The sequence below is a fragment of the Phoenix dactylifera genome, chromosome 4, assembly GCF_051530095.1.
Source record: "Phoenix dactylifera cultivar Ajwa chromosome 4, Ajwa_hap1_PhDact_Kaust_v1.1, whole genome shotgun sequence".
Classification (NCBI taxonomy): domain Eukaryota; kingdom Viridiplantae; phylum Streptophyta; class Magnoliopsida; order Arecales; family Arecaceae; genus Phoenix; species Phoenix dactylifera.
The window spans coordinates 48,204,287-48,221,049 of NC_143193.1; the positions used below are offsets into that span (position 1 = coordinate 48,204,287).

The 16,763-nt window shown below is 37.9% G+C and overlaps 1 protein-coding gene across 2 annotated transcripts; it reads left to right on the forward strand.

The window, feature by feature from the left end:
* Positions 1 to 2,101: 2,101 nt before the first annotated feature.
* LOC103715667 (ferric reduction oxidase 7, chloroplastic-like) lies at positions 2,102 to 9,634 on the forward strand. Of its 2 annotated transcripts, none has more exons than XM_026808048.4 (10): positions 2,102 to 2,237; positions 2,700 to 3,277; positions 3,384 to 3,474; positions 3,600 to 3,797; positions 5,523 to 5,757; positions 6,728 to 7,055; positions 7,255 to 7,525; positions 7,768 to 8,023; positions 8,111 to 8,546; positions 9,360 to 9,634. In XM_026808048.4, exons 2-10 carry the CDS (start codon positions 3,046 to 3,048, stop codon positions 9,527 to 9,529), a joined length of 2,217 nt encoding a protein of 738 aa, XP_026663849.4. In that variant the 5' UTR covers positions 2,102 to 2,237; positions 2,700 to 3,045; the 3' UTR covers positions 9,530 to 9,634. The 2 variants fall into 2 exon arrangements, with proteins under 2 accessions (XP_026663849.4, XP_088576395.2); XM_088720269.2 differs by lacking the exon at positions 2,102 to 2,237 and adding an exon at positions 2,345 to 2,601.
* Positions 9,635 to 16,763: the final 7,129 nt, after the last annotated feature.

A 16,763-nucleotide genomic window follows, 5' to 3' on the forward strand; every position in this document is an offset into this window, starting at 1 on the left:
ATAACATCTCTTGCTGTGCTCTCTTGATCTACCACTACGTCCGCCTTTGAGCTGCTCTATCAACTCCTAGTCTATCAAATCGGCTTCTGAGCTGCTACTTCAGCGCTTGATCTATTACATGGGTATATTCGTGATCTGATTTTCAAACTTAAGTTGGCACCTATAATATCATCTTGAGTTTGAGAAGGATGTTAGCATAAACATAAAGATCACGTAACAACCTGTATCAACCGATAATATTTTTCTTTATTAGTGTGATCCTGTATCAATCAGCATTGTTTTTCTTTATTAGCATGATCTTGTTAGAATGATTTTAGGGATCACATAATAGCTTGTATCAACGAGTAATATTTTTTTTTGTTAGTATGATTCTATATGAGCCTGTATTATTTTTCGTGTATGGAGTATGTAGATGAGTTTATATAACCTTTGAGATATACCAAATACGCATCGAATAGAAAAATATTTTTTTATTTTTTTATTTTTTTTCTTCTACAAATATTTTAATATATTATTTTTTTCTTTTATATTCTTTAATATAAAATCTTTTTTTTATTTGGTACATTAAATTTGTTATCATGACTCTGCTCCCATAAATAATAAAGCGATGTAGCTGAGAAGTTATTGCGGGAGATAAGGTGATTCCAGTCAAATTGGAATATGTGTCAGCATTCCAAATTACTAACACTAAAGCAACAAATGGTCCATGGGGATTTTTCAGGGGATGAGCCCACGTTGGCTGATGCCCTAGAATCCTTTACGCTAAAAGGACTTAGGTTTAAGTGTGACCTAGTTTGTACGAAATAAGGTGCTAACATAGGAATAATTGGATATAATCTATTACCTCTAAACTATTTATTGTTAATAAATTATGTAATTTGAAAATCACCATTCTATGCATCTAGTGGTATATTGTTATGCTATTTAAATTATCCAATTTTCACAACTAGAGTGAGATGGATAGTACTAGTATGAACTTCGCAAGGACCCCACGAGCAAATTAAATGGTCTTGTTTCCAAAATAAACAAAAGGCTCAAACACTTTCTTACCCTACAAAGAAAGAGGGTAATTAAAAGGAGAAGAAAAATCAAATGACATCATCATTCCTTTAAAAAAAAATCATCTCCTGCCAAAAAGATATCAAACCTATACAAGTTTATAGATATCAAAATTAGTTACTTGCGAGGAGAAGCAGACTCATTTCCGAGCAAGACATGTGCGGAGCCCTTTATTATATTATTTATTTTTAAAAATTTATTAATAAGATAAGTTAAGGTAGGTAATATCTTCGCTCTATCATTAAAATATAAGTCGATAAAATAAAACTAACATTGAATGTGTGTGATGTGCATGAAAACAAACATGAATGGCTATCACATTAAAGACGTCATTGAGAGTTTTCTGAGTCTTTCAAATTTATCTATGGGTGAAATCTATTCAAAAACTTTATTATATTATATAATAATCAACAAAATAGATTGTTTTGAAAAGAAAAAACTCAAATTACCAAACCCACTCCTTTTTTTTTAACGCCTCAAAATTCTCATCCCTGCTATTCTAGCCACCCACTCGATGTAACAAACTTATTTTTCTTGTAATCTATTTTCTATTTTAAATATTTTTATTGATTTTATTAATATTATTTAATATTTAAATTTAATATTTTATCTTTTTCGTAAATTATGATATTTATTATTGTTGTTTTATCTATTTCTTATCCAATATCGACATGAAACTTGTGCGTCCCCTGGTTCCAAGTCTCAAAATCTACAGCATTCCGAGTTTTGAACGGTGCGGTTCGCTTGTATATGTTTTGTTTACGATGGTTAACGGTATTGTTCGAGCCAGCCTTATTTGTTCTGCCGCAGTTGACACTCCATTCTCTCCAAGCCACTCAGTTTCTTCATGAATTTGTTCTCCTTGTTTCCATGATTAAGAAAGATAGCAATGTTTAGCCCAATGACAAAGTACTGTGTGGAAAAATCACACAGCAGTGCTTCTCAGGAATCTCTACGAAACGATGCGGTCCCCAATTCCACCACCATTGATCCCCACTACGACCACCACATAAAGCCCCTCTCCCTTTCAGGCATTTGCTTTACCTGCTTCCTTGTCGCTCTATTTATTGCTTCCACTCAGTCCACACACTTCCAAAGGATAACTCTCTTGGCCACCACTGAATTTTGAAGGGCTGTTGAAATTTGAGCAATGGATATCACCATGTCACAATTAAAAGGTAAAAAAAATACAGCTCAAAGGATTACCCCTTCCTTAATTCTATGGTAGTTTTTTTTTTTTCTTTTTTTTTTTACTTGGTTTCAGCTGGTTTGGCCCTATGACATTAGAAATGAAAATTGAGGAAAAAGCAAGAAATTAAAAAAGAAGAGTTTTAGATATTTTAGTACTTAAGCCGTTCTCTGTTGTGTTATCGGTTTATTGGGTGTTGTTTTGTAATAAGCTGAACCCTTTCAGCCATCTCTACCCTTGTACGATTTGATTCATCTTTTCCGATAAAATTGGGTGGCTTTTAGCCTCTTTTTCATAAAAAAAAAAGGGTTCAGAATTTATGTGCGATTGATTTCATAAATTTAGGATGAAAGGTCAAATTCTATCTTGTGATTGATTGGAATGCTTTGCCATTTATAATCCACCCTTTCTTATATTTGCGTTCTGTTTTTTTTTTTTTTCTGGTGTCTAGGAGATTGATGCTCTTTGGGTCATTCATCTATTCTGACTCCTGATGTTGATCCATGGGAAGAATGTGTGATGCTTGTTGGTTCAGGGACATTTCCTCTTCATCTGCTGGCATGTAGCTCTAAATTAGCTCGTATGTGTCGATCGGTCAGCCATACATTGCATATAATTATTTCACAGACAAACTGATTGGAATGCGGCCGATTATCGGATTCTTTTTGTCTATATTGTCAGCCTTGTGGTATTCATAGGGAAGTAGGTCGTTTGAAAGTTGGTGTGAGCATTGGTGTACGTCAAAATTCTTGATTGTAGTTCAGTTTGAAGGCTAACCTTGTGCTCTCTCCTCTCCCATGGCCGAACTCTCGGTTCACGAGCCCCTTCTGTCCAATGGAGGGGTTGAGCATGGCTCTTCCAAGCACATGCCTTTTGCATGCTCTTTGGCTAAATGGGTGCTAAAATCTTTGATGTGGATCATTTTCATAATTTGGGTTGCTGCAATATTTTTCTACCCTACCGACTTGGTGAGGAGTCTGCAATCGAGATGGATTAGTATTACCGAAAATTCTGTTTTTGGGATTACAGGTCTGTCATAAAATGAGCCTTTCTCTCTCTTTCAAGTTAATTCTTGTTAAATAAGAGGTGGACAAATACTAGTGAGTAATGTAATGTCTGGCTTTGTGAACTGCAGGAAGCATATTTCTTGGATTCAGTGCGCCGATTCTCATCATTGCATTTCTGGCATTTATATACATAACTGCCTTCCCCAGAGATCATTTTGAGTATGCACCAATGCAATTTCTTGATGCTTCATGATTTTGTTCTTATAAGATGATCATGATTTACAGTTTATCCTATTTGTTTTTTGAAAACTTGGTTTTCTCATTAGGCTTCACTTCATCGACAGGAAGAAGAATTCAAAATTTTCGAGGTTTCGACTCTGGACATTCCCTGTCCTAGTTGATGGACCATTTGGTGTTGTCTCTGCTGCAGAATTTATCGGGATCCTCCTTTTTTCTGTATATGTTCTCTGGTCGATTACTGCTTATACAATACAAGCCGATAGCTTGATTTCGAAATTTCCACTGCCTTCGAAAGAAAAAGGGTATGCTAAGTATGAAGAAGCAATTATTTTTTCCATCCCTTATTCCAGTAAAAGGAACTTTTTTTTTTCTAAGAAAAAGTTTGAAACTAGGTATCTCATATACTTCCTCCCTTTAATCTAGCCAATCACAGAAACTTTTCATGACAAAGTTGAATGTCTGTTTGACAATTCTGTACTTAATCCTGATAGATAAGGTGCCATCTTTCTTTTCATAGTTTTGCTTTTTGAGTGATGTGGTCTTTCCATTAAATCTTTTAGGTTACAATTTGGTCTTTCTTAATGCCTCTGGTATCAGGTTTCTTAATTTTTCACAAGTTGGTCAATAAATATCTGTGGAGGCCACAGAGTTCTCTTTCATGCGTATGCTCTGCCATTTGAAGACATGGACGACATACTTTGAATACTTTGAACAAGATAAGCATCTTAGAAAATTGCTTGGCTCGCAAAAACCTGATAAAAGCTGTTGCCTGTCTCCATTTGACATTTGTAGCAGATATCTTGTATCAGAGATGTAATTTTTCTGTATGTGCAGGGATTGCCTTCCACTAATTCTTTCATAAAGTCCTGAAAACGTGGTATTATCCTCATCATTTCTATTAGAGCACTCGTTCCTCCTCTGAACCTCCACAAACGAAACTATTCATTGTTTACATGTGGTAGATTCATTGACGAAACAACCTATCGACTTGTTTGACTCATACTTATTGTCAGATTAAAGAATAATTTTCTAAAATTTCTTATTGAATACTTCTGTTATCATGACACAGCCTTGCCATGCTTTTAAATGTTGTTATTGGCCAGAAAAATAATTATCATGGACTTCCGGATGCTTTCCTGCTTGTGTTTCTGCTAACAGAAAATTTTACATCAAAATGCTCTTATGGTGTCCACCAATAAAGTATATATCTTCCTCTCTGTAACATGTTTGATGCTCAGCTTAAAAAATTGCAGCCATTCCTAACGAACCTTGAATTAAATCATTTGCTTACATGCTTAATGTGGAGTATGCGTTCAAGTACAATTACATCAACAACATTCGTACCTAAGAGCATGAGAGAAAACATGCGAACATATATTGGAGCTTCTGCAAATTCCTAATTGATATGTTTCTTTGTTCTCATTGGATTCACAGATCTTTCTCTAATATTCCTATGTTTGGTTTATTTTGAAGATTAAATTATCTTTGATTGAGTCCAGAAGTAACCCCAAAGAAATATGTATACAGACACACACACACACACATATATTGTGAGTGCATATTATCATGGCCAAGGTTATCTTCATATGCTGAAACCATGAACTGAAGGCATTATTATGAACTTCAAAATTGTCCACTTTTTTGCAATTATTAGTAATTTTATAAGAATGAAATTACATCATATCAGTTTGCTGTTGTTGTATCACTGCAAAGGACGTTTTTGACTGTCATGCAACGTGCGCTAAAATAGGTTTAGACAAGGTGAATTACTTTGGGAACTTTGCAGAGATTTTTTTTTATACTCTTGAGATTTCCAAAATTTGACATCTCATGACTTCACAATCTGTTGATTGTCATGCTTTCTAGTAACTTAGCCCTGAATTAAGATAGTATGATGGGATGCACATATTAAGAACAGGTGTTCTTTTTCTCAAAAAAGAATAGTTCTTGAAGTTCATTTAGACTTAGATATGTGTAGCTTGCTTTTTTAGTTGAGCCTTAACTTGTTTCTAACTTCAAACTTGCAGTACTTTCATGCTGGAACTTATTGGGCTTCGGTTAGGCTCAATTGGACTATTTTGCATGCTATTCTTGTTTCTGCCAGTTGCAAGGGGTTCAGTTCTTCTTCGTTTAATAGATATTCCATTTGAGCATGCCACCAGATACCATGTCTGGCTTGGACATCTTACAATGGCTCTCTTCACATTTCACGGCATATGTTATGTTGTTGCGTGGTCATTGCAGGGGCGTCTCCAGCAAGAAGTGAGTTTGGATGAGTAATTTGGTTACTTATTTTTCACTTAAAGTTACAATTACAAGAATAACTGATGCTGGAAAGGCAGAAAACTTCTGTATTTAAAAGCCTATCTTCTTTCCAGGGACAACTTGGTTTTAAACCTTTCTTAAATGTAGAAAAATAATTTCTCTATGAACTTTTAAGCCATGTGGTGTGGATGATGAATCTACACACAAAGACATGCAAATATACATGCAATTTTTTTCCGGGGAAATTGTTAAGAAGCTTTGTGGGTCCAAATCATTGGACAACTTAACCTGAAAAGTACCTACAGATATCAAGGAAGACCACAACCCTATACTTGGCATCATGGCTTTGTCCAACTGTCTCTGAATACTTTTTCATTCCAAGATGCTGCTAGTGATCATTGGTGTGGATCATCTACTAGACAACCTATAACTTGAAAAGTGCCTCAAGATATCAAGGAGGATCATAACCTGATCCTTGGCATCAGAGCTTTGTCCAGCTGTGCATTTGAATACTTCTTTTATTCCAAGATCCTACTAGAGATAATTGGATGGATCATCAATTATATAGATTCGAAGTTTAGGTATCAAATAAACCAAATACTAAATAACTCCATAGCATACGCCAAGGTTTGCAATCTTGGTATCAGACCCCATACCGGTACCATATTGGTATCAGTATTGGCATGCCTGGTACGGGGATCAATTTTGCATACCAACACTTGGCACGCCTCCTGTATCAAGTAATGATATGGTATGGTGTGGCATGCTGTGCTTGGGACGTGACAGTATACACCAGTACCACAAACTACTATAAACAATAAATGATTCCATAAAATCAGAATCTGAAACCCATATTGTGCGATCTATTTTCAATATGTAAATAATTTCAAAATTTTGATTGAGGATCATGTTGGAATTGGTATTTCTGTCTTTAATCAATCAATTGACACTTGGTTTTGTTTTTCAGATTCGAGAGTGGAAGAATATTGGTGTTGCTAATTTTCCTGGGGTAATTAGCCTGTTGGCGGGTTTGTTGATGTGGGTGACATCATTGCATCCTGTGCGGAAAAACTATTTTGAGCTTTTCTTTTACACCCATCAATTGTATGTGATCTTTGTTGTGTTCTTAGCGCTGCATGTTGGAGACTTTATCTTCAGCATGGCAGCTGGAGCAGTTTTCCTTTTCATACTTGATCGTTTTCTGCGGTTCTGCCAGTCTCGAACTACAGTTGATATCATTTCAGCAGTGTCTCGCCCATGTGGAACCGTGGAATTGATCCTTTCGAAGCCAGCAAGTATGACTTATTGATCATTTTCTTTAAGATCAAAATATTTCTTTTGAACTGATTAGCTATTATCAATCCTTTTTTGTCATAGTTATAAAGTAAACAAGATGCTCGTCAGAGGGATGCCATCTCTCATTAGCTAGAAATTTCAAGTTCTAGCTTTTTAAATAGAAATTAATACTAACTATGAGTTTGTTCGAATATGCAGATCTTCGTTACAATGCTCTCAGCTTTATTTTCCTTCAAGTACGAGAATTGCCATGGTTGCAGTGGCATCCATTCAGTGTTTCCTCCAGTCCTTTGGATGGTAGATACCATCTGTCAATTTTAATAAAAGTACTTGGCACATGGACAGGGAAACTGAGGGATATCATCACTAATGTTCCGGACCAGCCTCAAAAGGACTCTCAGTCACAACCTAGTAGTATAACAGCCTCTGTTGAAGGGCCATATGGACATGAGTCGCCCTACCACTTGATGTGAGCCTCTCCTCTCTTCCATAATTTGATCTGACTACAGGAAACCACAGTCCTCTTCTTTTCCCTAAAAAACAGAAAAAGAAATGTTACAAGCAAACAGTAGTTGTATCACTTTAACTTTTCCAGTACTTCATTGATATGCTGTTTTGCGAGAAATGTGTATACTGACATTTTTGCACTAGAAGCCCATGTCATTGCTTGCCGTTAAGTCACATGATTCAACTCTCACTTTCTGTTCTCAGGTATGAAAATCTCATACTGGTAGCTGGTGGCATTGGTATTTCACCCTTCCTGGCCATATTGAGTGACATCCTTCACCGAATTAGGGAGGGAAAACCTTGTTTACCAAAGAATGTATTGGTTGTTTGGGCTGTTAAAAAATCTAAGGAGCTTTCTCTCCTTTCAGCAGTTGATGCACAGCACATATATTCATCTTTCTCCGATAAATTGCATCTGGATATTCAAGCTTATGTAACTCAAGAATCAGAGCCTTCATTGGTATGCCTAGATGCCCAACATCAACATCATTCTTTTGTTCCTTGGGTTGAATAGCCGCTAGACTCTTATTCAATGTTTTCATTGCAGGAAGAGGGTAAAGTTGATGTGAGCATGATGTCTCCCTCTCTTTCCACAACAAAAGGTAGTATGATGTCATGTTTGGTTGGCACAGGGAATAACATCTGGTCTGGAATTTATGTCGTTGCATCTACTCTTGGTTTCATTCTATTATTCGGTATTGTGGAAGTATATTACATCAAACCATTTGGAGTATCTGCTTGGTGGTACCGGGGGCTCTTGTTTACCTTATGCATGGTTGCTGGTGTCATTTTTCTGGGGGGTATTGTTGTTTACTTCTGGAACCAATGGGAAAAATGTAGCTCACGCAATGAAAAGTGGACAGTTGATGCTGCAAAAGGCAACTTGGGGCATTGCAGGGAGCCAAGTCTCCATGGGGAGATGAGTATGACAAGTCTTTCAAGTCTGCAAACGACTCGGTATGGATGCAGGCCTGATTTTCAAGGTAATGAGCACTCTTTCTTTACTCTTATAAGGACTTGCAACAAATTATGTAAAATTTATTACCCGACACGTTACCATGTCGCATTAGCTTCATGTTACAATATCAAAGCATACTTCTACTGGATTGCTCCAACTGCACGTGCTCATATGGCACAAATAAATTGTTCCTTCCTGCAAAATCCTCAAATGATTGACAATACATACATCAACAGACTAAAGCTTCAGATGCCTTGACCTACTTTCATTCTTTGATAAAGTTTGATGCAAGATTTTTGACATTGATCCACTGAGTTCTTCTATTTGATCACTGTCTCCAGAGATCGGTGCTCATTCCAATTTCTCGTATCGTCTGTCAACCTTTATTCAAACTACCATGTTTTTTGCCTAGTTCGCAAACCAGTTGGAGAGACATAGCAAAACCACAGCATGACACAGCTAGATTAAGACATTCAAAATCCATTTAAGCACAATCACAACTTCACATAGGCTAAATTATGATGGATCCTACTAGGAAATTGATGCCTTTATAATAACAAAAAAGGCTGAAGTGCCTCATTGATTCTCATACTTCTATATAGAACTAGGTTCTCTCAACTTCATTGCAAATAGTAGCTTTATCTTCCTGCCAAAACAAAAAAATAGTCCCCTTGTCTTCACCAACAGTCTTTTATATTCTTTCACATTTTATGACAACCACAAGTTAAAGGGCAAGGGAGAAAGAAAAGTTTAAGTGTGTCTTTCTCATGACAGTGGTATTTTAGTTTGAAACTGAACTAGGTGACTCAATCTGCATTTTTTTTTTTGGTTCTCCCAGACATTTTCAGTTCGTTCTCGGAGAATGTGGGCCGTGCCGATGTGGGTGTAATTGTATGTGGACCACCTGGCCTCCAGTCTAGTGTTGCGAGGGAGATCAGGTCACAGAACATCAGAGGCAGCTGGAATCAAGCAGTCTTCCATTTCAACAGCCACAGCTTTGATCTCTAGGAACTTGATCACTTATTAACAGTTTATGCGAGCTCTACCTTATACTTCAATAGAAAATCTTCTCCAACCTTGCATGCAGGTTGATATGATCTATTGTACCAGAAATCAGAAACTCTCTCCTCTCTCTCTCTCTTCTCTCTGTATTTTTGTTCATATTAGCTGTTTGGATGTATGTATATATATATATATATATATATATATGGATTAATTAAGCTAATTATGACCCAAAATTGCACATATATATATATGTGTGTGTGTGTGTGTGTGTGTGTGTGTGTGTGTGTGTGTGTGTGTGTTTTGACTCAACAGGATGCTCTGTATGATGGAATTGATTAACTTAATGAATTATAAATCATACCTTGATTCGCTAAATCCATCTTTAATTGCGCTCTGGGCTTTGAAATGCGTGCGCAGTCTCGATCATCGGTGATCTGAACAAAGGTTAGCGAGTAATCTTCTGGAGAGAGAGCACTTAATGCGTGTTTTGAGAAGGGGTCTAACAGGCTATTTATAGCCCTCTCCAGGGACCAAACGCTGCAGGTGGTTACACCCGTGAAGAGTCACCCCCCATCAAGGTAACTCTTCACTGCTGTGAAAATACCGTAATGCCCTTGTGATTATCAAGATTTACGAAATTCAAGGGACACTTGTCAAGATGTGGGTTCTAATTAAACAGGATCAGGGTTTAATTAAACGGGATCCAACATTCTCCCACTTGGACCATATTGACGCCATTTGTCAATGTGGGCCACAACTTGACGGGATCCCAACATTCTCCCATTCGGACCATATTGACAAGTGAAATATCCTTAGTACTTGAATTTTATAATCTGTATACGCGTGTTCTTTCTATCCTGATATCAATTTGGGCAAGCTTTATGTTTGATTACTTTGAGAATAATAATACAAACAATGGCGGAAATAACACCTATTTGATCGGCGTATAACCTTCCATGATCACTATATTACTAAACCATCATAACCAAACCCTTATGAATGAACTTCTCATAAAATTCATTCTTTGGTCACAATTTCTGCTACCATAGTATGCATAAACCATATGAATTCATTAAAGCAGAAAATATAATATATGTGATTTACAACCATCTAAAATGTGCACAATAATACATCAATTAATTTATACAGAAAAGGCCCATTTGACCAACATGCTCCTTGTGCAATCCCGGAGCTATTGCTTTGGTCAAAGGATCTGCTAACATAAGCACAGTATTGATGTATTGAACTGAAACTTTATGGTCTTCACATTTTTCCTTTATAACAAGATATTTCACCTCCATGTGCTTATTTCCATTAGATATCTTGTTATTCTTTATTGAGGAAACTGCTGCTAAATTATCACAATATAACTTTATGGGCCGTGAAATAGTGTCCACGATCTGTAGGCCTGCGATAAAGTTCCTCAACCAAATAGCCTGTGTAACTGCATCATAGCATGCTAATAACTCAGCCTCCATTGTTGAAGCAGCTGTCATCTTTTGTTTCGAACTCTTCCACGAGACTGCACCACCAGCTAGTAGAAAGATATAACCTGATGTTGATTTTCTACTATCTGGACATCCCGCAAAGTCTGAGTCTGAGTATCCAACTATCTCCAAAAGATCGGATTTGTTGTATGTGAGCATATGATCTTGAGTTCCTTGAAGATATCTCAATACTTTCTTTGCAGCTCTCCAATGTTCCATTCCTGGATTAGCTTGAAATCTCCCCAGTAATCCCACAACATATGCTATATCAGGTCTGGTACAGACTTGAGCATACATTAAAGTCCCAATTAGTGAAGCATATGGAAAAGCTTTCATATGCTCCCTTTCAATTTCATTCCTCGGAGATTGTGATTGGCTCAACTTTTCACCTTTAGTAATAGGCACTGGGCTTGGTTTGGAATTTTCCATACCAAATCTCTCCAACATTTTCTTAATGTAGGCTTTTTGAGATAGACAAACTTTTCCCTTAGATCTATCTCTATGAACCTCAATGCCGATGACATATGAGGCTTCACCCATATCCTTCATATCAAAATTGCTGGAGAGAAATTGCTTAGTCTCTCTAAGCAATGCCAAATCACTGCTAGCAAGCAAAATGTCATCTACATATAGGACTAAAAAAATAAATCGACTCCCACTGATCTTAAGATAAATACATCTATCAACAACATTTTCTACAAAGCCAAATGTAGAAATGACGTTATTGAACTTAAGATACCACTGTCGGGATGATTGCTTGAGTCCATATATAGACTTATTTAGCTTGCAAACTTTTTGACTCTGACCTTCTGAAACAAAACCTTCAGGTTGTTTCATGTAAACTTCTTCCTCTAAATCTCCATTAAGAAATGCAGTTCTCACATCCATTTGGTGCAGCTCTAAGTCAAAATGAGCCACCAAAGCCATAATTATCCTTAAAGAATCCTTCTTTGAAACTGGAGAGAAGGTTTCATGATAATCAATACCCTCCTTTTGAGTAAATTCTTTGGCAACAAGTCTGGCCTTATGTCGCTCTACCTTACCCTTGGAGTCTCTTTTGGTTTTAAAAACCCATTTGCAGCGTACTGCAGTAGCCCCAGGAGGTAGTTCAACAAGATTCCAAACATTGTTTTTAGCCATAGAATCTATCTCATCTTTCATAGCATCTAGCCATTTGGAGGAATTTACTGAATTTATGGCTTGTGAGAAATTTATTGGATCATCTATATTGCCAATGTCATAATCATTTTCTTGAAGGTATACTATATAATCTGGTGGAATTGGAGATCTCCTTACCCTTGATGACCTTCTTAAAGTTGCTTCTTGATCCACTGGTTCTATAGGTGGAGGAGCAACATTCTCAGTGATAACTGGCACAGATTCAAGTGGAACATTAATAGTAGACTCATCCTCCTCCAAATCATTATCAATGATAGGTAGAGGAATCATTGGCTGCTTATTTGAATCTTGCACACCATACGGAGTTTGCTTTTCCTCAAAATTAATTTCTTGAGGTGTTATACTCCCACTGATTTGGTCATTTTCAAGGAATCTAGCATTTCTTGTCTCCACAATCCTCAAAGTATGATTAGGACAATAAAATCTGTATCCCTTGGACTTTTCTGGATAACCAATAAAATAACAACTAATGGTTCTAAAGTCCAACTTTTTCTCTTGTGGGTTGTACACCCTTGCCTCAGCTTGACACCCCCAAATATGTAGATGTCTTAAACTAGGTTTCCTACCTGTCCAAACTTCATAGGGTGTTTTTGAGACAGCTTTAGTAGGAACCCTGTTTAGAATATACGCAGCGGTTTTTAAGGCATCACCCCACAGAGAAATTGGGAGAGTTGAGTGACTAATCATACTTCTTACCATCTCCATTAATGTTCGGTTTCTTCTTTCCGCAACTCCATTTTGATCAGGAGTACCAGGCATAGTATATTGTGCAACTATACCTTGCTCTTGAAGAAATCGAGCAAATGGACCTAAATGTTGTCCAGTTTCAGTATACCTACCGTAGTATTCACCACCTCTATCTGATCTCACAACTTTAATCTTTTTATCAAGTTGTAACTCTACCTCTGTTTTGAAAAGCTTAAAGGCATTTAATGCCTCAGCCTTGTCATACAACAAGTAGAGATACCCATAGCGTGAGTAATCATCAATAAAGGTGATAAAATACTTATGACCAGTAAAACATGGGGTCGAAAAGGGCCCACATATATCTGTATGTATGAGATCCAATAAATTTGTACTTCTAATGGCACCTTTCTTAAACTTGTTAGTCTGCTTTCCCTTGATGCAGTCTAAACAAGTTTCAAAATCACCATAGTCAAGAGTTGGTAAAATTCCATCATTTACTAATCTCTTGATTCCTTTTATGGAGATATGGCCTAATCTTCGGTGCCATAACATAGAGGAATTTTCATTTATTAGGCTACGTTTTAATCCATAATGATCTTTATTTTGCAGGGATAAAAGGGATAGCTCAAAGGATGTATCAAGGTCTAATTTGAATAAACCATCCTCTAACAAGCAATTACCAACAACAATATTATTCAAAGAAAGGTTTACAAAAGACCGTCCAAATGAAACGGTATATCCAAAGGAAGTAAGTTTAGAAACAGATATCAAGTTTCTTGAAAATCCAGGTACATAGAAGGTATTTTCTAGATACAAAATATGGCCAGTCTTTAAGGTCAATTTGAACGTTCCAACAGCTTCCACATGTGAACGCATCTTATTTCCCATTATGATGCTTCGCTCACTTTCCGTTGGAATTCTTTTGTTCAACAATCCCTGCAAAGTTTTACATATATGGATAGTAGCACCAGAGTCAATCCACCATGTGTTATGAGGTACATCAATAAAATTTGATTCATAACACACTGAGGAAAGAAAAGTACCTTTCTTTTCGAGCCATTTCTTGTACTTGATGCAGTCCTTTTTCAAATGTCCTTGTTTCTTACAGAAGAAGCACTTTATTTGCCTTTTGTCAGTCACTTTGGCTGACATTTTCATTTTCTTCTTCTTAACAGGAATATGATGACTGGTACTGCCGACCTCTTTATGTCCTTTTCCCTTATGAGAGGTGAGATAAACACTCTCTTGCCTCTCTTGTTTTATTCTCTGCTCCTCATCAACACACATGGCTAGAAGTTGATTCATAGTCCATTTTTCTGTATGTGTGTTGTATGAGATCTTAAATGGTGCATACTCCATAGGCAGAGAATTAAGGACAAAGTGTACAAGAAAAGTTTCTGACATGTCTACTTCCAATGATTTTAATTGGGCAGCGATGTCACGTAATTCCATAATATGCTCGCGTATGCCACCATTATCATTATACTTTAAGGAAGCAAACCTTGATATTAAGGTGCTGGCTAGGGCTTTCTTTGAACTCACAAATTGCTCTTCTACTGCTGTTAAGAATTCTCTTGCAGTTTTGCAATCTGGAATTGAGCCCCTTATCTTTCTGGAGATATGATTTTGTATGAGTAAAAGACTTAAGCGGTTTGACCGCTCCCACCTCTCATACAACTTTTTCTCCTCTGGCGTAGTTTCCTCCGTGGGGACAGGTGGCATGTCCTCACGAAGTGCCAGATCAATATCCATGCACCCTAAAGTAAATGTCAGCCTTTCTTTCCATTCCGAGAAATTTGAACCATTAAGTATTGGGATGCATGATGTAGATTGTGAAAAAACTGTCGGAAACAAAGCTGCAAAACATATGCTTACTATCAATATGCATGCTATAATTACGCTAAAACCTTATCTAAATCACTAACCCATATTAGCAATTTAGTGAGTAAATCAGAATTAACTTTACATGATTTACCCCTTTACGATAAAACTAATGTATTAAGTATGATATTTAATGAACTTTATATATCTAGTTGAAAAATCCAAAGAATAACAGCCAGATCAGCTCCAGATCGGTGGTGGAGCACTAGGCTCACTTAAGTACCAGCCTTTCTTAGGCACGTATGCCTTTTTGACAAGCTTTTCTTAGACACCGTTATTCAATGGATAAAATTTTACTAGATATTGTTCAATAAAAATGAAGAATTCAAGGCCTTTGGGCAACAAGATTTCATCATAAATATCATACTAATAACATTATTTCATCCCACCATTAACTTTGTATAATGATTTCCCTTTGGGGCCGATTCATTATATATGATGCAACTATTCAATTTCATGAAATGATGATAAAAAGACTCTTTATTGATTAAATTAAACTAAAGCATTCTAAAATTTATGGGATGCTTTGGCTCGTCACCACAAATATGCAAAAATTTAATCATTTATATGTCTTTTCCTACATAAGATGCTTTGGCTCGTCTCATGCATATATCATCCTTTTATCATGAAAAATATGAATAATTTAAACAATCATGTATCATCATAAGAAAGCATATAAATTGTTGATTTATGCAATAAATTTATTACATGGAGTAATACATAATTGTCTAAGTACTGTTCTGTAATGAAACTTTAGCAAAGGGACCACATAAAAATATTTTAGGACCCTTTTGATAATTCAACTTTCGGCTGGGGACCATATATAAATTTCAAAAGCCCCTTTTTCAGAATAACATATTGGCAGGGGTTTAACTGTAAAAGGCCCAATTTAAGCCAAAAGGATTCGGGTTTCGGGTTGCGGGGCGAAGCCCAATAACCCGAAACCTGTTAATCCCTTCACCTTTTTTTTTTTAAATTAACCGGATTCGGGTTGCGGGTTTAGAAAACCCGAAACCCGTTAATCCAACACTATTCATTTTCTTCCCCAAACGAAAAGAGGAGAAGGGGGCCAACCCCCTTCTCTCCTAAACGACGGCGGCGCAACCGCCACCGCCGGCCGTAGGCGCGGCGGCAGGCCGCGGGGCGGCCACAAGGCGGGGCCGGAGGCCGGGGTCGGCCGCGGAGGCCGCGGGGTTCGGCCGCAGGGTGCGGCCGCAGCCCGCGGTCGCGAGCCGCAGGGGCGTCGGCCGGAGGCCGTGCTGCGGGCGCCGTGGGTGGCGCGGCTGGCGCCGCTGGCAGTGGCCGGGGCCGCTTAGCGGCGGGCCGCAGGCCATGGCGGCCAAATTTTTTTTTTTTTTTTCTTTCTTTGCCCGCGGTGGCCATGGCGGCCACGGCGGGTTGCAGCCGATGCCGGCTCGCCGAGGGGCGGGTCGCAGCGGCAGCCGGGGACGGCGGTTGCTGAACGGTGGCCCTATTGGCCACCGGTTGGGACGGGGAGGGCCGCGACCGAGACCCGCCGCAGCGGCGGCCATGGCAGCGGCTCTCCCTTCCTTGTTTTCTTGTTCCAAAATGGAAGAAGGGGAAAGATGGGAAGAGTTTAGTCCCACATCGCCCAGAAAAAATTCTTTCATATGGGTAAATAACATCAGTGTCCAAAGCACTACTGTCTAGCGAACCAAACGGGCATAATTTATTTTGGAATTCAATCCACCCGCTCTGATACCATTGATGGAATTGATTAACTTAATGAATTATAAATCATACCTTGATTCGCTAAATCTATCTTTAATTGCGCTCTGGGCTTTGAAATGCGTGCGCAGTCTCGATCATCGGTGATCTGAACAAAGGTTAGCGAGTAATCTTCTGGAGAGAGAGCACTTAATGCGTGTTTTGAGAAGGGGTCTAACAGGCTATTTATAGCCCTCTCCAGGGACCAAACGCTGCAGGTGGTTACACCCGTGAAGAGTCACCTCCCATCAAGGTAACTCTTCACTGCTGTGAAA

What these genes read in the sequence shown, in the direction of transcription:
- LOC103715667 (XM_026808048.4), top strand. Translation starts at nt 3,046, where the DNA reads ATGGCCGAACTCTCGGTTCACGAGCCCCTTCTGTCCAATGGAGGGGTT. An exon ending in TTCCCCAGAGATCATTTTGA is followed by an intron (nt 3,475 to 3,599) that starts GTATGCACCAAT and finishes CTTCATCGACAG; the next exon opens with GAAGAAGAATTCAAAATTTT. An exon ending in GATCCTTTCGAAGCCAGCAA is followed by an intron (nt 7,056 to 7,254) that starts GTATGACTTATT and finishes TCGAATATGCAG; the next exon opens with ATCTTCGTTACAATGCTCTC.